Source organism: Culex pipiens, chromosome 1, assembly GCF_016801865.2.
Source record: "Culex pipiens pallens isolate TS chromosome 1, TS_CPP_V2, whole genome shotgun sequence".
NCBI lineage: Eukaryota > Metazoa > Arthropoda > Insecta > Diptera > Culicidae > Culex > Culex pipiens.
The window spans coordinates 28971557-28996138 of NC_068937.1; the positions used below are offsets into that span (position 1 = coordinate 28971557).

At 34.5% G+C, this 24582-nt stretch overlaps 1 protein-coding gene across 1 annotated transcript; it reads left to right on the top strand.

The window, feature by feature from the left end:
• The first annotated feature begins 300 nt into the window (after positions 1 to 300).
• Positions 301 to 22660, top strand: LOC120413710 (membrane-associated progesterone receptor component 1-like). The gene is made up of 3 exons (XM_039574632.2): positions 301 to 1076; positions 21703 to 21855; positions 21937 to 22660. The coding sequence occupies exons 1-3, from the start codon at positions 743 to 745 to the stop codon at positions 22191 to 22193; spliced, it is 744 nt and encodes a 247-aa protein (XP_039430566.1). The 5' UTR covers positions 301 to 742; the 3' UTR covers positions 22194 to 22660.
• The last annotated feature ends 1922 nt before the right edge of the window (positions 22661 to 24582 follow it).

The following is a 24582-nucleotide window of genomic DNA, read 5'->3' on the forward strand; positions in this document are numbered from 1 at the left end:
TCGGGTCTGATGCGTGTCTCAAAATCAGACCCGCATCGGCCCCTGTAGGCCTGATCGTCGCTCTTACGATCAGACCCGATCGGCCCCGTATTTCTTACTGGGCACACGACCACGAACCTCTCAACTTCAACATGATTTTATTCATGATTTCATGTTGGCTGGCCCACAGTCGTTCCCACACACCATAACCCCCCGTAACGCACACAAATAACGCCTCTCTCTCCGAAAACAAAATGCTCTCTCCCAAACGTGACTTCTGTCAAACACACGCCACCCCAAAGCAGCGCTCCCGAAGTTCTTTTCCATCTCGTCATTCCCAAGACGTCAACGCGAGTCGAAAGGTCGCAAACGAAAAAATTTTCCTCCGTCGCGAGCAAAGAAAAAAAAGCAAACCCCGATTCCCTGTTGTGCCGTCGTGTTCCGTTGCATTCCGTCGTGTTTCCAATTCCGGTTCCGGTTACTTTCCACTAGCGTCATTTGCCAAGCTAGCGAGTGCGAAATCCAGCTACGCGACCGTTCCAGATGGTGTGTTGACCAGCTACTCCAAGTGATTCCCCGCTTCCCACCCTTCCGGAAGAAGCAAACTCGCTATTACGTCTCTAGTTATTTTTCTTACAACACTTCTGTTGCTTTCCCCTCCCCCCGCGGGGCAGTGATAAAATTGTGTGTGCACTCTTGTGTGTGTGTGTGTGATTGCGTCAGCGCGTCTGTGTGAAAACAAAAACCCAATCCGGAACACACCATGGCCGAAGAGAAGATCATCCCGGAAACCAGCGGCGGCGGCGGTGAGCCGGAGGAGGTTGGCTTCCTGGCCAGCGTCATCAACGAGATCATCTACAGCCCGCTGAATCTGGTGCTGGTGGCCATCATCACCATCCTGGTGTACAAGATCTTCCGCAGCCGGCAGCAACCGGCCGCAGCACCGCCGCCGGAACCGGAACTGCCGCGCCTCAGGAAGGACTTTACGGTGGCGGAGCTGCGGGCGTTCGACGGCAACCAGCCCGACGGGCGGGTGCTCGTGGCCGTCAACGGAACCGTGTATGATGTAACCAAGGGAAAGCGATTCTACGGACCCGGTGAGTTTTTTTTACTTTCTTTTTTTTCGGGGTTTATTTTGGTGCAAGGACGTTGTTGTTGGTTTGCGTCGAGTGCAGCAACAGATTGGGCCTCCTCTGTATTTCGTGTTTGTTGGACCGTTGCATAGGCAGTGTTGCCTGATTGAAGTTGGGTTGCCTCCTCGGAGACGCCTTGCTGGCGGTTATGGGTACGTACTTGTTGATTGTTTGGAAAGGAGAAAGGGATCGTTGAGTTGGGTGTGTGAAGGAATTTTGGGAATTTTCGGGACAAAGTGGAGTTGTTTCATTCTTGGTACATAAATACAAATTTTTCAATATTTTTTGTTTATTTATGGTTACGGACCATCCATAAACCACGTGGACAATTTTGGAAATCTCACCCTCCCCCCCCCCCCCCCCCATTGTGCACAAGTTCCATACTTTTTATTTATTTTTTTGTATGGAGCGTGGACAACAGCGTTTAGACCTTTTGTATGGAATACCTATATTTTTATTATCTTTACAATTATCTACTTAAGTCAAGTTTGAACGTTTTTATAACACAATTCCAAAGTAATTAATGACATTTTGACGAAATTTACTGACGTTTCTGCAAACAAACAATGCAGACAAACTGTCAAAATGTGAGAGTTTGTTTTTTTGTTTGTTTGCCGTAGTCTAATACCTCCTTAGGATGATAAAAGTTACCCTAAAGGTGGCCATTCCAATCAGATTTTCACAAGGCCGGACTTTTCCCGATTTTTTAAATCAGCAATTTTTTTATGAAACTGTTTATAAAAAAAAATAGCATAAGCTATCAAAATAGAAACTTATCACAATACCTATATTTAAAAAAATAATAAAACACCCATTATTTTGATTTTGAGAGATAGCTCAGAAAATCAAAAACGTTAATATGTAATTAAAAAAATAAAATACATAAAATTGTATTGTTCATTGATAACCATTTTTTTTCTTAGAAAAAAATTGATCGAAAATTTTTAAAATTACAAAATTTCAATTTTTATTCTTATTTTCTAAAAGAAAGACCCAACATATGACGAAATCTGTATTCTTCCAAAAAAACATTAGCTATTTATGCACAATATATTTTTGCTAGTCTTTCTTTTTTTTTGCTATATTTGTTTTTTTTAAATTATATTTGTCTTGTTTTTCAAGCTTGAAATCATAGAATCACTCAATACTACGTACTGGTGATAAATTACACTTTAATCTAAATAAGGACAGCAGGTTTTAGATAGCTGAAAAGAAATTAAAAATGATTTGTTTTTTTTTTGGGCTTTGGATTTAAAATGAACCACAATTTTCAATCCAATGTTATGTCTCTTATTTAATATATTTATCCATTTATTTATTTATTTATTAATATGACATGACTGAAAAAGCCTGATTTTTTTGAAAATAATTTGAAAACGAAAAACGACAACAAATAATATTTTAGATAAGTTTACAACTTCATGTTCAATAAAAAAAGCCATAAATATAAGTAAGTATAAATTAAATAATTCCCAGTCTCCGTAAAAAACATATTTAATAAAATAGAAAATATTTTATGCTCTAGGTATTTTACGGGTCTCTAGACTAAAATTTCATCAATTTTCGCTAATATTCCAAATTTATGCTGATACATAAAAAAATGATTCTAACCGATTACTAAGTATTCAATTGTTCATCTATTTCCAAAACCAAATCTGAATTTTCTAACCTAAATTAGAATCAGATTTTTATTTCAATTTCTCCCGGAACAAAATATTTGGGATTTGGGAATTCTCGGGATGGACACACTACTCTTTTCATTGGACCTGAAATCTTACATGTTCACGGTGCTCAAAATACCGTTATTATGAAAAAAATATGCAATCCGAGATTTTGGGGTCTATCGATTCTTTACACCATTTTAAAATGACTGTATCTCGAGAACTACGTCAGCAAACTTTCTGAAACTTTGCTCAGAGATACTTAACAGTCATATGAAGCAAAAAACTTCATTATCTCGAAATGTATATTCTTCTAAGTGCTGAAATTGTATTGATTTTATAGATTTTCTTTGAAAAGGTCGGAAATAACATTTTAAAATGGCTGTATCTCGAAAAATACATCAGCAAACCTTCTGAAACTTTGTCCAGAGATACTTGAGAGTCATATGAAGCAAAAAACACCATTATCTCGAAATGCATATTCTTTTAAGTGCTGAAATTGTATTGATTTTATAGATTTTCTTTGAAAAAGTCGGAAATAACATTTTAAAATGGAGAACTACATCAGCAAACCATCGGAAACTTGGCCCAGAGATACTTGACAGTCATATGAAGCAAAAAACATCATTATCTCGAATTGCATATTCTTTGAAATGCTAAAATTGTATAGATTGTTTTGGTTTTCTGATTGAAAATCAGATGTAACATCTAAAAAGGGCTGTATCTCGAAAACTACATTAGCGAATGTTTTTATTTTTTGCACAAAGGTGCTCTATGGTGTAAGGAATCGATAGACCCCAAAATCTCGGATTGCATTTTTTTTTCATAATAACGGTATTTTGAGAACCAAGATTTTGTTTTCTGGCCTGCGACCTAAGGTTTTCAGAATGACACCTCGGTGCTTCCGAGTTAGACGTTATTTAACGTCAAAAAGGTGGTTATGTTACGGACATGACCAGTATGACAAAGAATATTAAACATTTAACACATATTTCAAAAGATGCTTAAAAATGGTAAAAATCAGTCCTCCTTATCGAATTATCAATTTTCATGTCCATCACATTCAAAACTGTATTGTTGTTTGAACAATTGCAAAACAATACCCACAGAAAAACAGACGTTAATCATCGAATCTCATTAGAGCCATCTAGTTGTGAAAACGCGCACTGTTTCAAGCAACTGTCAAACGAGAGTGGATAGCTGAGGTGAATTTAAAATTTGTTGTGGGATTTCGAGCTTTCAAAGTGCCCGTGAAATTGTGAATTGACGGATTTGAAAAGATACTTCTGACTGTTTTTAATTTAAAAATTGAAATAGACCCTGAATTAGTTACTGTTTAGTATTGTTCGACAATTGTCGTCGTGATCCTATTCGGTGCGTTTGATTACGCTTAAAATATTCACAACCAGAATCAGTAGGAAACAAAACACAACACTCAAATTACCCCCGAAAACTGGCTCATGCAAGAGTGTGTAGGATCGTGTATGAGTAACAAAACAACCAAGAAATGACATAACCCGGTCTCTCCTCCGCATGTGAGTGGATTTACATCGACTTGCTTGACTTAACCGTGGCGTGTGTCGGTGTGTGTGTTCCTCGAGTACTGTTTTAGTTAAAGTAACTATAGGTAACTTGCCGGTTTCAGCCGAGGTGGTTGGCTTCGGTCGACTGACTAATGAAGAGCGAAACTTTACGATCGCGTCGTCTCGCTGCAAACGTTGTACGCAAACGAAGAGACCGATTACTGTACGGAACAAACTGGTTGTAACAGGGTAATCGTAACCGCTAAACTGGAATGTGGTTGAAACTGAAAAACAGCTGATTCATTCGAAAGATTAAAGCAAGAATATCAATTTTTAAATTATTTTTAATAAAATTACGCAGTTGTAATGTGAGACTTGCAAGGTACGATAAAGTAAATTTTTGTGATTATTTACAAAGCGTTTGCTTGTGGCAACGATTTCGACAACGGATTTTCCAAGAATGCGTCACTTATTTGTACGTAGGGGAAATATACCCATTTTAAGCCTAATAAGCGGTCGTGTTTGAATGATGCTGGATAATCTTGAGTGTTCCTTGAAATTTACTGAAGCCAAGTACACCAACGAGTATAGCAACTTTTTGTGAAAATTTCTGTTTATTTTCACTTTTATTAAAAGTTATGCTATTCCATTTATAAGCATTTAAAAACAAAATTTCCCAAATGCATTCTAATCAGTCGAGTGCATTGGACCACGCCCATTGCTCTATTTTCAGCTTAGTTCTTTCTTTCTTCCAGCGCTCTTTTGGGTCTGCTTAGTGCTGTCAAAATTGGTGAAATTTTAAGCGAACACTCACGAAAAGTAGCATTCATAGGGAAGGTTTCCTGGCATCACTGGCTCCCTCCAACAGGCGCTGCTGGTGGTGTTGGTGGCCACCCTTTGTTCTTTATTTGCCTTCGCTTCTCGCTCGGTTTTCTTCAGCCTTCGATTGGAATGGGTCGTCAAAAGTCAAACGTCAAAAGACTTGGTGCGTTTGTTTTTTTTATGTCGCTTGCTAGTTTTTTACATGTTTCGAGATTATTTTTCAAGTGAGTGACTAGCTAATGGGCTAAAGAACATGTTGCCGGTAGTTGGAAGCAATTTTATATCTTAAGCGCTTTGAAATCGTTAGCGCAAGTGAAAAGATATTGATGGCGATTTTTGTTAAGCAGTTAAGCTGCGTGTGGATGTGTGTGCCATTAAAATGATGAGAAATGGTCTCGCAAAATAGAAATTATGATCATAAGTGCATTAAATTTGATCTTTTTGGCCAGTAAATGGCACAAATAGGTGTTTGATTAGAAAAGGTATATTTCCCCTAGTCAGGGGTATGCAAGATAATAACAATAAACCGCGAGAAGTAAGTGCAAATGGTGAACACGCGGCGCAAATCTTGGTGTGGATGGAATAGGTTGCACATTGAATTGTTTTAGATTTGCCGGAATTTGTTTATTTCTCTATAATATTCAAAAATAATCACCCATTTTAAATCATATAAAATGTTCAGGTTTGTGCTTATTTTAAATATACAGAAGGCCACATGGTCACAACTTATTGTAAAAAAATCTCGATTTAAATTATTCCAATACCCAAACAGCAATAGCAACACAGGTATACATAAACTTGGCCTCCAGCAACAACATAACCACAACATTACATCAGTGGCTCTACCGATATGTTCGAGAAAGTTTTACAAGCGGGCACACGTCAAACTAAAAAGAAAAAGAGTGTGAAAAATAATAATAAAAAAAATACTGTAACATAAGCCGACGGAGGAAGCCACTTTTTAATTGGGCGGCTCTGATGAACACCAACATCCACCAACTGCAATGTATGTTTTCAAATCCGTCTATCCGACTGTCTGTTCTGTCGTTCCACCACAGAAAAAAGGGCCGGTTGAGGAGGACCATAAACAGTTTACACAAACTTGGGTTGGGTTGAGAAGTTCAGGTTGCATCGAATTTGGCATTTAAATATTTAGACAAATCGTTAAATTGACGTCCTGCGGTCAGAATAAATTGGAGAATAAACAAAACGTCCCGATTTTTTTCGGAAGCTCAATCACACGCAGTAGACATTAAGTCATGGAGATTTTGGACTATTTTTAGATCGCCGGTTGGAGAAACCAATCTGTCGACAACTGTGATGTGATGTGAATCACGGTTCATTGCAGTAGGATCGCGCGTGTGCTTGGACGGAAATCTTCCACCCGATATAGCTGACATCATCCTTTTGCACGACGCACCCACAATTCGTCGAGATTGTGCTATATTGTCACACGTGAACCCCAACATTCGATTTCAATCCTGAGATGGTTTTCGGCAATCTTGAGCAATTCTCTGAGATTTCGGTCATTCGATTTTTTTTTGTATTTTTTAATCCGGCTGATACTTTTTCGGTGCCTTCGGAATGCCCAAAGAAGCCATCTTGCATCATTATTGTGTCCATATAATTTGCCATACAAATTTGGCAGCTGTCCATACAAAAATGATATATTAAAATTCAAAAATCTGTATCTTTTGAAGGAATTTTTTGATCGATTTGGTGTCTTCGGCAAAGTTGTAGGTATGGATAGGACTACACTGAAAAAAAATGATACACGTTAAAAAAAATTTGTGGTTTTTAATTTAACTTTTTGTCACTAAAACATGATTTGCAAAAAAACACTTTTTTTTTTTTATATGTTTGAGGGGACATAAAATGCCAACTTTTCAAAAATTTCCAGGTTTTGCAAAAAAATTTTGACCGAGTTATAAATTTTCGAATCAACACTATTTTTTTCAAAAAATCGAAACATTGGTCGCAAAAATTTTTCAACTTCATTTTTCGATGTAAAATCAAATTTGCAATCAAAAAGTACTTTAGTGAAATTTTCACGTTAGAGCCATTTTTAGGTAACTTTTTTGAAAACAGTCGCAGTTTTCCATTTTTTTTAAATTAGTGCAATATTTTTGAAAAGCTGAGAAAATTCTCTATATTTTGCTTCTTGAACTTTGTTGATACGACCCTTAGTTTCTAAGATATTGCCATGCAAAGGTTTAAAATGCAGGAAAATTGATGTTTTCTACACAGAAAAAAAAGTTGAATTTTGGAATGTTGAAAATTTGGTAGGTTGAATTTTATCTCTTTTTTTTGAGTAATATTACATAAAAAATGTGTAAAAATGTGAACCTGATGAATATTCATCAAAAACTGATGAAAATTCATAATTTTCTGGGGTAAAATTTATCATTTATTTTGCCACAAAATCTGTCACCATTTCCTGATTAATATTACCATCATTTTTTTTCTGTGTAAGTCTCACCCAAACAACCCACCATTTTCTAACGTTGATTTCTCAGCAACTAATTGTCTGATTTTCAATGTTTAAATATAAAACATTCGTGAAATTTTGAAAAAAATATTTTCAGTTTTTAAAAATCAAGACTAACATTTCAAAAAGGCGTAATTTTGAATGTTTGGTCTTTAAATGTTATTCTTGATTTGAAAATTTTAAAAGTATTGTTTTCGAAAAGATCGGAAAATTTTACGAATGTTTCATATTTTAACATTGAAAATCGGATCGAACCATTAGTTGCTGAGATATCGACGTTAGAAAATGGTGGGTTGTTTGGGTGGGACTTAGAAAACATCAATTTTCCTGCTTTTTTAACCTTTGCATGGCAATATCTCAGCAACTAGGTATAGGTCGTATCAACAAAGTTCAAAAACAGCAAAATATAGAAAAATTTCTCAGCTTCTCAAAAATATTTTTTTCAAAAGTGGGCAAACATGTTCACAAATTTAAAAAAAATGGAAAACTGCGACTATTTAAAAAAAATCCTAAATATGGCTATAACTTGAAACCGGTCCATTTTATGAAAATTTCACTGAAGTACTTTTTGATTGCAAATTTGATTTTGCATCGAAAAATGAAGTTGAAAATTTTTTACGACCAATATTTCGATTTTTTGAAAAAAATAGTGTTGATTCGAAAATGTATAACTCGGTCAAAGATTTTTTGCACAACCTGGAAATTTCTGAAAAGTTGGCATTTTATGTCCCCTAAAACATGTATAAAAAAAAATTAAAAATAGTATTTTTTTGCAAATCATGTTTTAGTGACAAAAAGTTAAATTAAAAATCACCCAAATTTTTTACCGTGTATCATTTTTTTCAGTGTAGTCCTTATCCATACCTACAACTTTGCCGAAGACACCAAATCGATCAAAAAAATCCTTCAAAAGATACAGATTTTTGAATTTTCATATATCATTTTTGTATGGACAGCTGCCAAATTTGTATGGAAAATTATATGGACAAACTAATCATGCAAAATGGCTTCTTTGGGCATACCGAAGGCACCAAAAAAGTATCAGCCGGATTAAAAAATACAAAAATTAAAATTCAACAAAAAAGATCGATTTCGTAGAGAACTGCTCTATTATTGAGGTGTGCAAATCCTATTTTTTCTTCCGTAGATGCTTTTTTTTGTACACGTTTTTCATACAATATTACATGCTTTTGCATGCGATTTTACACGGATTTTTTACTGTGTAAGGAGTATTCATAAAAACAAAACTACAGTCATCCCACATATTCGGAACGGTTTCCAGATCGGCCAATGTTCAAAAAATCATAGCAAATCGATAATTGAACTTAATGATTCGCTTTTACCTTCATTTGAAAGCCTTTCTTGCGATCTTGTGAATGCTGTATCAAACATCTGCACATTTTAACTTTTATATGAAGTTTTTGAAGAATTACTTTGACCCTTGAAATCCACAAATTCGGAATACTTTTTTCTTACGAATGTAAACAAACTTTGGATCTCTCCAGGAGTACATATTTATCACCAAATAATGACTTCACATACTGAAACCAATGAAACTCAAGCTTAGTGATGTTTTATACATAGTTTGATAACTTTTTTTGTGAAAATATCAGTTAAATTCAGGTGTTCCACAATTGTGGGAGGCACAATAACATCCCTCAATTATGGAACAGGCAATTTGGAGGCAGTGTTTTGCTGCTCTGAATAAAATAGTCTCGAAATGCAGTTTTTTGTTCAAAAAGAACTACAGTCATCCCACATATTCGGAACACCCACAAATTCGGAACACTTTTGTGGTAATTTGTCAATAGAATGCAAAATGCAACCTTTCTGCCAACCCTGCTATTTTTAAGGCCTTTATTTGGACATTCTCTTGCTATTTCACCAGTAAAAGTACTACTTTTCAAACAAAAACTGCATTTCAAGACTATTTTATCCAGAGCAGCAAAATACTGCCTCCAAATTGCCCGTTCCATGATTGTGGGATGTTATTGTGTCTCCCACAATTGTGGAACACCTGAATTTAACTGATATTTTCACAAAAAAGTTATCAGACCATTCATAAAACATCACTAACCATGAGTTCTATTGGTTTCAGAGTGCAAAGTCATTATTTTGCAAAAAATATGTACACCTGGAGAGAAAAAAAAGTTTGTTTACATCGTAAGAAAAAAGTGTTCCGAATTTGTGGATTTCAATGGTCAATGTTTTTCTTCGAAAACTTGATATAAATCGTAAAAATGTACAGCCGGTCTATACATCAATCGAAAGATCGCAAGAAAAGCTTTCACATGAAGGTAAAAGCAAATCATTATGTTCAATTATCGATTTTATATGATTTATTGAACATTGGCCGATCTGTAAACTGTTCCGAATATGAGGGATGAGTGTACTTTTACTAGAGAAATAGCAAGATAATGTCCAAATAAAGGTCCTAAAAATAGAAGTGTCGTCAGAAAAGATGCATTTGGCATGCTATTGACAAATTATCACAAAAGTGTTCCGAATTTGTGGGTGTTCCGAATATATGGGATGACCGTAGGAAAAAAACTGGTTTAATTTTTTGGAAGGACCAAACCCCAACAATTTGGTTTTGAACACAAAACTTGAAATTTAGGGTTTTATCACTATGAGGGCCTCGTGGCGCGGTGGTTAGCGGCTTCGGCTGCCGATCCCTGGATCCCTAAGTAAAACGTCGGTCCATTTGCGTAAAAGAGGTTTTGGGTTACTCACCACACATAACCTACGGACGCCTAGAAATGAGCAGAAACTTGCAACAGAGCCCACAAAAGACCCGGGGGTCGTTAAAGTGGATTGCTTTGCTTTTTTTTGCACTATTTAATATATTTGAGAATAAAAAGACTACATAAAACTATAATTTAAAGATGTAATGTTTGCACACTTAGTTTTTTTTACCGAATTCGGTGAAGTTTACCGAACATTCAACTGTTGAATAGTTCGGTACACTGAAAATTACGGAATTTGGTAAAACATACTGAAACTCGGTAATAAAGCTCATTATTGTTCATCGTACAACCGATATTCGGTCAAATTTTGTTCAATTTGACATAAACTTTAAAAAATATTTGCAACTACCTTTAAAAAAAAACGCGAAAATCGTATTTAAAACTAAAAACATCTATTTTGACATATGAGCAATTCTCTACCAAAACCGGAAATGGATGTTATTTGTATTTTTTTTATTTGGCTCAAACTTTGTGGAGGCCTTCCCTATGACCAAAGAAGCTATTTTGTGTCACTGGTTCACCCATACAAGTCTCCATACAATTTTGGCTGCTGTCAATACAAAAATGGTACGTAACAATTCAAACAGCTGTAACTTTTGAGTGAATTTTCTGATCAATTGTTGAGGACTATTGAGAAAAAAATAGGTACGGGGAAAAAAAATGAAGATTTCTAATCAACTTTTCTTTTAAAAAACTTTTTTTCCCAAAATACGTATTTTTTGATTTTCGAGATTTTTTGATATGTTCTAGGTTCTAGGGGACAAAAAAAATAGTGATTTTTTGGAAAAAAAATCGAAATTTCATGCAATTTTTTTTTTAAATGTAAAATTGAATTTCCAATCGAAAAGTTCCTTACAGATTTTTTGATAAAAGGCTCTGTTTTCAAGATACAGCCACCGAAATTTTGATTTTAGCGAAATATTTGCAGTTTTTTTTTTTAATAGTGACCATGAGTGACAATTTCTAAAAATATTTGTTTTGAAAAGTTCAGAAAATTTACTATAAAATTGTCTAAGAGACATTGAAGATTGGACCTCGTGTTGCTGAGATACAGCCGCTTAAAGAAATAGAAACAGGAAAATTGAAGTTTTTGAAGTCTCACACAAACAGCTCATCATTTTCTAATGTCGATATCTCAGCAACTAATGGTCCGATTTTCAATGTTAAAACATGAAACATTCGTGAAATTTTCCGATCTCTTTGAAAAAAATATTTTGAAATTTTTTAAGTCAAGACTAACATTTAAAAGGACCAAACATTGAATATTACGCCTATTTAAAATGCTAGTCCTGATTTAAAAAATTTCAAAATATTTTTTTCGAAAAGATCGGAAATTTTACGAATGTTTTAACATTGAAAATCGGACCATAAGTTGCTGAGATATCGACATTAGAAAATTATAAGGATGATTTTTTTTTTGTTTTTAACATTATGTTTGGAATTTCTATAAAAAAAATCTTATTAAAATTGAGTAATCTAATGCTCCGATCAACTTTAACTTGAAAATCCAACACAAAGTGAATGCTGGCAGCCAACGGCTTTTTAGGCGCCCTCTTACTGGTCTGGAATCATTTAGAAGCAACTCGATAAAAAAAACTGCACTCCAGTTACACTTTTAGACAGCAAGAAGAGACAGACAGAGACAAAAAAAGGTGTGAATGAAGCGCATCCGACCGTGGCAGAGTGCAACGGGTTTCCGGGGGGAGAGAAGGCCCCAAATTTGGGAGAGGTTACCTGAGTGCCAGCATTTGATAACGGAAAAGTAAAAAAAAGTGTAAAAAAGTGAGAAAGAAGCCCAAGAAAGCCAAAGCTGCCAGACCGTGGCGTAATGAACAATCGAGCAGCATACACGTATTCCACGTGGCGGCTTCAAATGACGAATTAATTGAAAGTGAAGCAAAACTCTGACGTCAAGCCGCGCGCCTCTGTTTTAGGGTAAGAAGGGCAATTTCTTAGAGCCTTTGTGTGTGTCGTAATAATTTATTTATTTTAAAATTAAAGCAACCCACTAGCATGCGGTAAAAGCTTAGCAAATCTGAAACTAAAAACTAACAAATGGTTTGTCCATAGACAAACAGATATAATTTTTCTTTAATGTTTAGCAACCGACATTTTAACGGTAAATTTGAATGATCCAGAAATTCACCACAGTTTATTTACAAGCGTTATCTTAAAACGCACAACTAAAGCCATCTATGCAGTGGGCTAGATTGTTGGATTTTTTTACATGTTTAAATATTTTCGATTGTTTTGTCTGTGGTTTGTTGGAGGTGCACTCATTATAGTATCTCTGTGTGTTTGTGTGCAGTTCAATCTAAGGTCAAGTCAAGCGTTTCACGTTTGAAATTGAAATGGGGGGTCTGATTACTCTACCGGCACGAGCACAGGCATAATGATTTCAAACTGAAAATAAGCTGCTCCTACATTGATTGTTTTTTTTCCTTTGTTTACAGTGATGCATCATGCTTGTTGATATAGCGCAACATTCAGGAGAAAAAATCGAAACGTTTTAAAAATTAAACAACATACAAAAAGACAAAAATGCATTTTAAAAGTTATTATTATTTACAGTGGCATAATCACCCAATTCAACGTGAAAGGATTTCTCACCAGAAAAACTAAAGGTTATGCTCAAATTTATCGAAAATTTTGAAGATTCATACAAATATTACTAAATAACATGAAACATAATAGAATATGTTTCTTTAGAGCACTGTTGCAACAACAACACACTGATCAGCAATTTCACAATGATGAAAAGCAAATCTTCTTATCAAACAAAATATTAAAAAAAAAACTGTCAGTCACCGTGCTTATCGCGTACCTCAAACAATTTGATCAGATTGAAGAAGTGTGTGATAAAACAACTGGGCTGGCGCGTTGCACAACTCTGTGCGCGTTACAAAAAAGGTGACTCTGTAAATAAAGCTGGCATAATTTCACTTCAATATCGCAGACAATTTCAAATTCGTGAAGGTCGGGGTTTTTTTTCTATACGTCCCGGGTGCCAATCGGATTGTCGTTAGTTTAAATTGCAAATTTACGGCCGCACAAATGTGTGGTCGTTGCGAGCGGGTTTCAGTTTGCAACTTATGGCTGAAGTTGAGTAGCGCAGAACGGGTATTTGATGGGCAAAAAGTTTGCCAGCCTGTAGGTTCTTTTTAGTTGAAAACAATCAAGCTCTTTAAAATATCAGGTTGTCGAATTTGCTTGCGGTCAACTTGCGGTCTTGTAATGGAAATGATAAGAACTTTGCACTTGGTTGATAAGCTTGTATTACAGACATTTTGTGACCTTGAAGTTGTGGAAGGTCTTGTACTTTTTGGGCACAAAAAAAAAAAACAAACGAAAATGATACCTGATTCTTAACAAATCTTTTTTTCTTATCGATTTAATATTAAGTGTTTATTTTGACGAAGGTGATATGCATGCTTTAGCATGCGATTTTACCATCAGATTTTTTGCTGTGTATGTATTGGCACAGCTCACAATGCCTCACCTTTTGACCTTCACAGATCCCCAAAATTCGATTTCAATCCTGAGATATTCAACAAAAACCGAAACAACTCCGTGCCTTTTTGTCACTTTACATATGAAAGTAGTTTCAATCTTGTCGTGCTATCTTGTCACTCCATGAAAATTGATGTAAGTGCGACAAAAGGCCAAAGGGATTTCAGGCCAGGAAAGTCAGGATGCGTTTGTCGCACGTACAAGCAAGACTACCGTAAACATTTGTAATTATAACTTGGGACTCCAGCAACCAACTTCAACCAAACTATGGGACAATGCACAGAATGGTGAGCCAAACAAAACGTGTTTGTTATTGTTTACATTGCGTGCTCTCGTTTTTGAATATTCAAGGTCAAACATTAAAACGCGTTTTTCTCGGAACGTCAAAATGGCGGGAGCGACAAGATAGCACGACGACGTCGACATATGTGTTGTGTATGTGTGTGGTCCAATCGAGTACCCGCTAGCCGGCAGCAAAATTATGGGAATGTATAGTTTGTATAAGACTTGGAATATGTTGAAACTGACAGTATTTCAGTCCCAGGGTATTTGGTGGTGATAGTTCTCGCGCCGCTTGCAACGATCCATTTCAGAATGGAAGAAAACCTGGTAGCTAAATTACGAAGTCATTGGGCGTTGTCCAAATATTTTAAAAAAATATCTGATTTTGAGACGAATAATCGAGTTTGAAATCAAATTTACTAAACCATTTTTTTCAAATGCATCGTTTGATTATGAAGAAAATCATCGTTTTGTCATTTTTGAAAAAAAAAAAAATCCGAAAGGGGAACCTATGACCAGCGTAAACATCCGGAACCGGATCGGATAACAGAATAATCTGCATGTTGGAAACTTGAGCACCTGCAATGAACAGTCAAAACAGTTCGATTACTTTGGATTTCAGTGGAAAATCAATCAACTTACCTTTACTAAACGCTTTTCAATGTTCTGCTGGTGGTTGGCGTAGATTTCTTCTATTTTCTGCAAAGATCAAGAGAAAATAAACACTTTTCGCACAAACGAAACATCCGTCTGCTAATTCCAACATGGCTGACGTTTCACTGCACGCTCAAGTGATAAAGCTGAATACACTTAAAATTCGGTCTGAATTGCAGTAAAATTACATCAAAGAACACGCTCTAGATATGTGCATCAAGTATGATTGAATATTACGATTCGTAAGACGTAACATTCTGTTTTGTTTTATTATTTTGAAAATGTATGCAATTGTGTTGAAAACACATAATTTTACGCTTTATTTTAAATTACATGGATATATTTTGAGTTAGATTTGCAATTACGTCTAATGAAATTTTAATTATTTTTTAGTGTGTATGTTATGCAATTTTATGTGATTTTACACCCTGAAATATGTAGCCCATCAGTATGGGAAACCTACTTGACCGAAATGTCAAGCTGATAAATGCGTTTATTCTTACAGCTTTTAATCGGTCTGATGGCCGAGTGGGCTAAGGCGCCAGTCCTTACTGTTGGTGCTGGGTTTGAATCCCGTCGGTTGCAATTATTTTTTGTGTTTGCAAAAATTGTACATGCAGTGTGTTTATTTTGACGAAGGTGATGTGCATGCTTTTGCATGCGATTTTACCATCGGATTTTTTTATGTATTGGTATGTTGAATATTACCTCTTTTTTGAGTAATATTACATAAAAAATGTGTAAAAATTTGAACCTGATGAATATTTATCAAAAACTGATTTTCTAAGGTAAAATTTATCCTTTTTTGCCACAAAATCTGTCACCATTTCCTGATGAAAATTACCTTCATTTTTTTCTGTGTACAACATCGAATCGAGCGACATATTTTACATGAAAGTCCCACTCTTAGGACAAAGTTTCACGCTTTTCGTGTGAGTTGGCAGAGAATAGAATAGAATATAATGCAATATTTATTTTACACCCAGGCCTTTTACACGCAGCTGGATTACTACTTTTTTAGCTGTAAAATTTTCAACATTCAAAAATTCAACATTTTTGTTCTGTGTACTAAAAACTTCTAAAAACGTATTTATCATCGAAAAAGAACAACAGAAATTTGACAACCTCTGTCATTTTGCGTTAGCGTACACAGAAAAAAAGCTGAATTTTGGAATGTTGAAAATTTGGTAGGTTGAATATTACCTCTTTTTTCAGTAATATTACATAAAAAATGTGTAAAAATGTGAACTGATGAAAATTCATCATTTTCTGGGGTACAATTAATCATTTTTTATCTAATCTAATCTAATCTAATCTAATCTAATCAGACCCTAGCGCAGCCAATCTTTCGAAGGGATCCTGGAGAGTGCCTTAGGTTAGATGACACCTAGCACTCTTCTTGTCATTTATTAACATTTGTAGTGCGCCATTGCATTAGAATGCATTGAAACATCACAAGCGTTAAAGCGGCCAGGCCTACTGCGTAATGCCGTATCGCAGAGATGACTCGTAATTGGGTTGAGTTTGAGCACAGAGTGTTCGAACAACAACACAATTCTGAATCGACAGGGGAGGAAGAAGCGTGGGGAAACACCACCATACGCTCCCAGATTTTGGTTGTATTCGTTGGGAGTACCATGCTAAGAAGGTTTGGTACTCCGGGACCCTTTGGGATGGGACATTGTATTTCCACGAATGCCCTGGACACTATTTGCCGTGGTTATAGCGCCACAACTCGCTCTATACAATTAATCATTTTTTATTGACACAAAATCTGTCACCATTTCCTGATGAATATTACCATCATATTTTTTTCTGTAGAAAACGGGTGTCTTTAAAAGGTTTGAGATTTTTTCGTAAAATGAAGAGAAGTATTCAAAGTGTCTCAAAATGAAGTTTTTATTAAATTTTGAAAAGTTTAAATAATTAGTTAACCATAATTCTAGATTAGTTTTTCAAAACCATTAATGCGCCATGGGTTTCCTATGTACATAGGACCTTTTGAAAAAGTAAGCGAGAATTAAGAAAATGTTGATTAATAACATTTTTTAAATATTCTCAAAGTGTTAGATTTTCTCAATTAACATGAATTCGAATCGAGAAAGGGAATGCATTTTCGGATTCTTTGGACAATTTTCCATTAAGAGAAGGTAAAATAAGTTTTTAAATAATAAATATTATGTGTTAAAAAATCTTCAAAATTATAGGCATTCTTACACAGCAAAAAAAAGTTGAATTTTGGAATGTTGAAAATTTGGTTGGTTGAATATTACTCATTTTTTGAGTGATATTAATTAAAAATTGTGTAAAAATGTGAACCTGATGAATATTCATCAGAAACTGATGAAAATTCACCAATTCCTGATGTAATATTACAGATTTTTTTCGCCACAAAATCTGATGAATATTAACATATTTTTTTTTCTGTGTAGTAGAACAAATTTGATATAAAATGTGAAAACTTTTGATTCGTGCTTCGAATTCAGTTTAAAATGCAACATGTATCTATGATTTTGTAAGGGTCATTCCATCTCAACTGAGTACACTTTTGGACTCGACCTTCACCGATTTGGACCAAACTTGGAGGGAACGTTCATCTATCGATGTTAACAGAAATCCCAAGTTTGGTGCTGATTGGATCATCCCTCTATTTTTGGCACAGCCCTCTTTTTGACGATTTTTTTTAAAAAAAACTTTGTTTTCTTTTAATCATAACTTTGCAAATACTTGAGCAAAAGACTTTCTACAGGTTGCATTTAATAGAAAATTATCCAAGGAGTTCGATAAAAATACAATTTTAACCTTTAAATGTCCACAAATATTATATTTTAACGTTTTAGGCATTAAAATAAAATTTTGACCTGTTCCTTATATTTTTATTTCATTTATTTTATCACCATCGTGTTCCCCGGACAATTTTACATAATAATCAATGTAAATCTCAAACTAAAATGAACTATTGGCGAGATACAGCGATTTTACTGAAAAAAGTTTGATTTAGCGCAGCTCTCGGAAGTACATGGTCTACTTTTCAACAAAAAGGGATGAATCTCGCATAGTTTGGTTTTTATATGTGAGAAACTTGTTTCGGATTTGAATTCATAGGACAGAGTGCAGCGCAAAATCAAACTTTTTCCGTAAAATCGCTGTATCTCGCCAATAGTTCATTTTGGTTTGAGGTCTAAAACAAATAAAAATATAAGGAATTAGTCAAAACTGATTTTTAATACTTAAAACGTTAAAATATAATATTAGTGCGCATGTAAGGGTTAAAATGTTATTTTTATCGAACTCCTTGGACAATTTTCTATAAAATGCAACCTCTAGAAAGTCTTTTGCTCAAATAGTTGCAAAGTTATGATTAGAAGAAAAAAAAGTTTTTTAGAAAATCGTCAAAAAGAGGGCGGTGCCAAAAATAGAGGGATGGTCTAATCAGCAACAAACTTGGGATTTCTGTTAACTATCGATAGATGAACGTTCCCTCCAAGTTTGGTCCAAATCGGTGAAGGTCGAGTCCAAAAGTGTATTCAGTTGACCTGGAATGACCCATAAATAAGGCTACCAACTCTTTCTGAGCAAAAATCCGTATACTTTACCGACATGACACCATGGTATAACAAAAAATGTCAAGGAATTATTTAGATAATTTTGGAATTTGGGAATTAGACATATTTTTGTTAAACGTTTAAAAGTTTACGAAATATCAAGTTTTTTCTAGAGTTTTTATTGGAAAGGTCCTATAAATACAAGCACATCACAAGGTTTTCACAAGCTTTAGAAAGCCTTTTGATCTTTTATTTGATAAATATGTTTAGTAAGGAATTTGAAAAGAACAATTATTGACAATCAAGTTTGAACTGAGGAAAATCCCAAACTGACAGTTAAATAAAAATATCTAATTAGCAAAAGCTTTGACCCAATCAAAAAAGCAATGGATTTTTTAAAAAGTTGTTAAAATTCCGTACAAATCCGTACTATGCGAAAAATTCCGTACAAAAATTCCGGCCTGTTTAAAATCCGTGGAGAGGGTCGAAAATCCGTACGGTAAGGAAAAAATCCGTACAGTTGGTAGCCTTACCCATAAACAAAACTAGTTTTAACGAATTTCAGGTGAAATTGGGACTTTGAACAATTTTACATTAAATGTATATGTATTTTTTTAAAAAAGCTTATAAACTTATTTAACTTAATATAACACTATAGAGCAATTCCAGCTCAAATCAGGAATTTTTCTGGTACTTTTGTACCCGACCCTCTCCGATTTCAATAAAGCTTTGTAGACATGTCATCCTGGACCATTTTTGTGTATATGGAGCCAATAGTACTCGAGAATAACATTTGAGAAGGGCGTAAGGTATTTAAATATTTTAGTATTTTGCAATTTAAAAATTACTGTATCTCGAAGCCGTTGCATCGTATCAAAAAGTGGTCAAAGACAAACTTGTAAGAAATTGGACGGCCTTTCTGAAAAAATACACTGAAATAAAAATACACGCCACATCAATGAGATTTTTTGATTTTTAAGTATAAAACTTTAATTTAAAGGTGATGTCATGATTTTTTTTCGTTCAAAATTTTTTAGGAAATAGCCTAAAATGTTACCAAAAGACTGACGAAAAATGCAGGATGGCATGTCTCTCCTGAAAAAATACAAAAATCATTTACGAAAACTGTTTTTTTGAAAAGTGGTCTAAACGTCAAAATTTTTAAAAACCAGTAGTGGGGATCGATTCTCCAGACAATTTTACATAAAAGTCTCCATATTGACCATTGTCCTATGTCCAATCCTTGGGAAGATACAGCGGTTTTAAAAATAAAAATGTTGAAAAAACGGTTTTTTTGTGGTTTTTGGCAATTTCTATATGACAGACTTGGTTTTTCAGTCTCGTAAATATTTTTACCGGAAAGCTCGTCCAATTTCCCATAAGTTTGCCTCTGACAGCATTTCATTTGGATGTAAGGGTAAGGGCTTACAGATATAAGCTTAATTGCATTGCTAATAACTGAAAATAGAATATTTTTTTCAGTGTGGTAGAAACCAGGACAGTAAATTTGCTTACGTAAATTTAAAAACGATATAAATTAAAAAGATTTTTGTATTTTTTTAGGAGAGACATACCATCCTGCATTTTCCGTCAGTCTTTTGGTAACATTTTAGGCTATTTCCTCATAAATTTTGAACGGATAAAAATTTTGATTTAAGTTTTAGACTTAGATGTGGCGTGTATTTTTGTTTCAGTGTATTTTATTCAGAAAGGCCTTCCAATTTCTTACAAGTTTGTCTTAGACCCATTTTTTGATACGAAGCAACGGCTTCGAGATACAGTAATTTTTAAATTACAAAAAAAAAAAAAAATATTTAAATACCTTACGCCTTTCTCAAATTTTATTTTCGAGTGCTATTGGCTCCATATACACAAAAATGGCTTATATAGGCCCAGGATAACATGTCTACAAAGTTTCATTGAAATCGGAGAGGGTCGGGTACAACAGTACCAGAAAAAATCCTGATTTGAGCTGGAATTGCTCTATATTAACAACCTAAGAAATAGTAACTTTGACGTAGACATAAAATTTGAACACCTGAAATATAATTTTAACAAGAGAAACTGTGACTATCAAAGTCACCTCAGAATTCAAAATATGAATTTTCAACTCAACTGATAAGATAATTCGCTCAAAATGTCATAAAAACTAATAAATATTTAACAATTACTGTTATTAAATAAAAATACAGAAATTAGAGCAGTAACTTTTGTAAACAACGCTTACTCCTTATGTAAACTGTCATTTAAGTAAAAAGGAAACACTCTTGTTTACAAAAGTTACTGTTGCCCTTTTGAAATGTTAGGCTCAAAATGTGAAAATTCTCAAATTAAAAAAATGAAACAATCAGGATTCAAAAATTAAAATAAAGCTCAATTTTTATTTTTATCAAATTATTCGCTCTACAGCATTGTCTTGGCGTTCTCGATTGCGAGATTCCTACTCGAAACTAGGTGTCCGAAGGCTTGTTTGTTGAGGCAATTGCAAACCTCTGTTTACACCTAAGCTTCCATCCACCCCGGGATTCGGACTGACGACCTTTGGGTTGTTAGTCAAACTGCCTACCAGCGACTCCACCGAGGTAGGACCCAGGGAGACGACTCCTACACCTGGACCGGGACCAACATTTACTTCCCCATCCGACGGAAGGCGTGATCAGACAAATCTCGTCTCAAAATTTGCCACCGGGACCTTCTGGGATCAAACCCAGGCCGACTGGGTGAAAGGCAACCACGCTTACCCCTACACCACGGTTTAATAAATATGACTCACAAATCGCTGATTTTAGGTGTTCGAGTCTCTAGAAAAACTTCAGCTATTTTTATTTATTTTTGAACTAATTTCAAAGTTAAAAATCTGTAAATTTTAGAACTTTGCAACTTTTAAATTATTGCTAATTCCAAGCTTCATGCTCAGCATTTAAAAAAAATATGAAAATATTCATTTCCATTTTTTTCTTTTTTTTGTTGTTTTCTTCCTGAGTTCGTAGAGAAATTTGAAAGGGGCTGAGATACAAAACTTGAAATAAAATATGCATTAGAAATCAAACTTTTTTTTTAAAGATTTATGTGTTAAAACAAACAAGCGTTTGGTAAGGCATGTCCTCGCATCCTTCCTCCTCTCTAGATTCTGTGACATGTGATCCGTTCTCAGAATCCTCTCTGCGGTAAACACAACGAGGAAGGGCTGGCCACTATAATTTTTCGGGTAGTCTCGGATGTACTGCAATTATTAATGTTGGCCTAATCTGGTCCACAAGAGGGTCTGAAATTTCCAAGAAGTGTCCACGTATTTTATGGATGGCCCCTTTGAATCTTAAAACTAATCAATCTTTTTTTCTCTTCTTCTGCTCCACAGGTGGCCCGTACGCAGCCTTCGGCGGCCGGGACGCGTCCCGCGGTCTCGCCACGTTCAGCGTGACCAGCAACGACGCGGCCGAGTGGGACGACCTGAGCGACCTGTCCCCGATGGAGATGGAATCGGTGCGGGAGTGGGAGATGCAGTTCAAGGGTAAGGGCTCTTTCATCAGCTTTCTCTTCCTCTTCCTAATTGGTTTGTTAATTAAATTTCCCCCTCGCTTTCTTTTTTCAGAAAAGTACGTCCTAGTTGGTCGCCTGCTCAAGCCGGGTGAGCAACCGACCAGCTACTCGGACGAGGACGAGGACACCCCGAACGAGTCGTCCACTCCGACGACGGCCAGCAAAACAGCCGCACCAGCAACCCCTTCATCGCCAAAGAAGACTGCTCCGGTGGCGACGGCCACAAGTGACGACGCTCCCTCCAAGGCGGAAGATGTGGTGGCGGCGCCGGCCGGAAGCGGTGACGGCGGAAAGGCCAAGGACGAGTGACGCCTCGATGGCGGCAACCGGGGAAGGAACAGCAGCAGCAGCAGCAGCAGCAATAGCAGAAGAAGAGCAAGAAGAAGTGGGGGTGACGAAAGTGACGATAGTGACGACGACGAGGGGGAGACAACAGTCCACAATAGGCCATTCCTGGATCAGCACAGCATTTGCGATATGTTTGGATTTTAACATAGATTTAACAACAGTCAGAGAGAGAGAGAGAGAGTTGAGTTTTTTTTTCTGGGTGGGGGAGGTCAGCAGTCAGAGCAGATAGAGTTGGTTATTTTTATAACTCGGTTTTTTAGCGACAAGAAAACAGAAGAGATAGGAAGAACGTCCTCGAAAAGAGCGAAAGTTTGTGAGCCGGAGGAAAATTAGTTGCATGTTTTAGGGTGGATAAGATTTGCACATAAAAACAAAATGGCTTTACAAAACAAAACAAAAAAAAACATGTTCGCGTCCTGTGTGTTGTATTCGGTCGTTGTTTTTGTGAATCTGTGTTTGTTCAAACGACAATGATGATGATGATGGCGATGGCGATTACGAACGAGAAATGCTGTCAATCGTGTGCTGTTGCCGCAATTGCACGATGCGTAATAATTGTTCTGAATCACGGCTTCAATTTATTTTCCCAAAGTTTTGCACTTGTGCACTTTTTACAGCCTTAAAAGCACACAGAAATAAACGTTTCAATTGCACACATTTTCGAGAAAATTTAAAATTTATGCAGTTTTCTTTTAAAAATATGAAAGATTCGTTTAATGCTTAATGTTGGTTCAAGCTTTTTAAAAATTGTTTTTTGTTATTCTGTATGTTTTTATTGCATGTTTTTCGTTTTGTTCGCAATTTATGCAATGGTAAAAATCTAATAATTTCAAGCAGTCTGAAGTTTAAAATGCTTGTACCTTAAAATTCAAAACAATTATGTTTTTAAACTTAGAAGTTTTGCAAATTCAAAAAATCTCAAATTTAAGAGTTTTCTTTTTTCTGGAAATCCATAAAAACGAAAATATGATACAGAATGCTTTAAATTCTTAAATTCTGAATGTTTTAATATCCAAAAAATACAAAAATAACCCATAGTTGAATAATTCTAAAATTCGGCATTTTTTAAATTCTAAAACTGAATAAAAAACAAAAATTCTAAGACTTCGTAATTGAAAAAAAACCTGAATTGCAAGATTCCTAATTTCTAAAAATCCAGAAAGACTAAAATTTAAAAGTTCTTAAATTCTAAAACTTAAATCTAAAAAAAATGTTGTTCTTAAAAATAAAATGAAAATAAAAATTTTGGGATCTATAATTATAATAATCCATAAAAGCTAAACATTCTTAAATTCTTGTTTTCATAAATTCCTCAATTCTATAATTCCAAAATTCTAAAATTGTGTTTTTAACTTATAGAGTTCTAGTTTTTTTTTATAATTCTTTAATCCCAAAAAAAAATCTAAAAATTAAGTAAGTCTTAAATTCTAAATAAAATAAATAATAATTAGGATTATTTGAAATATTTGAAAGCAAAAGAAAAATGCCTAAAAAATTTCGGGATTCGAAAAATTCAAAAAATAATTGTTTTTTTAGAATTTTCAATTTATGGATTTTTGAATATCAAAATTGTTTAATTTCAAATTCTCAGAATTGAATGAAAATAATGGAAATAATTTTAAATTTTTCTGACTTAACAAAATTAAATTGTTGAGACGTTTGCGTTTTGAATTTTAAGTTTCTTTTTGGTTTAGTCCAAGAATAAATATTTTATTGATTTTTTTTTACCTAAATTGAGTGTTTTTAAATTGGGTTTTTCAATATTTGATTTTTACAATTTTTGAAATTGGAGGATTTTGGTGTAATTATTTTATAGAATTTTAATTCTTGAATTTTGAGATTTTTTTCAACTTTTGAAAATAATATTTTAAACTGAGACTTTAAAAAAAATAAAAAAAATCGGTGATTATAAAATTAAAAAATTCTTGCATTCTAGAATTTCAATAAAATAAGTAAAACAATACTAGAGTTTTATTTGATTTCATTACTTTGAAATCCCAATATATTTAAAAATACTCTAAATTATAAAAAAATATGAAATTCAATTCTGGTTCGTAAAAAAATATAAATTATAATATTTTAAAAACATACTATTAAAAAAAATGTAGTGAACAAATAAATTTAAAAAATGTTTAAAAATTTTGATTATTTAAAATATTTTAGTGCAACTAAATTTGATTTGATTCCAAGAATCAATATTTTATTATTTTTTTGAAGCGAGTGTTTTTTTTTCAAATTGGATTTTGAGTTTTAATATTTGATTTTTAAAATTTGAGGAATGTTGGTGCAAGTGTTCTGATTCTTGAGAATTTGAAGAATTTTCTTATTCTTGAAAATTGTATTTTAAAAT

Coding starts and splice junctions, on each gene's coding strand:
- LOC120413710 (XM_039574632.2), top strand. CDS start 743: ATGGCCGAAGAGAAGATCATCCCGGAAACCAGCGGCGGCGGCGGTGAG. Junction 1,077..21,702: donor AAAGCGATTCTACGGACCCG/GTGAGTTTTTTT, acceptor TCTGCTCCACAG/GTGGCCCGTACGCAGCCTTC. Junction 21,856..21,936: donor GTGGGAGATGCAGTTCAAGG/GTAAGGGCTCTT, acceptor TTCTTTTTTCAG/AAAAGTACGTCCTAGTTGGT.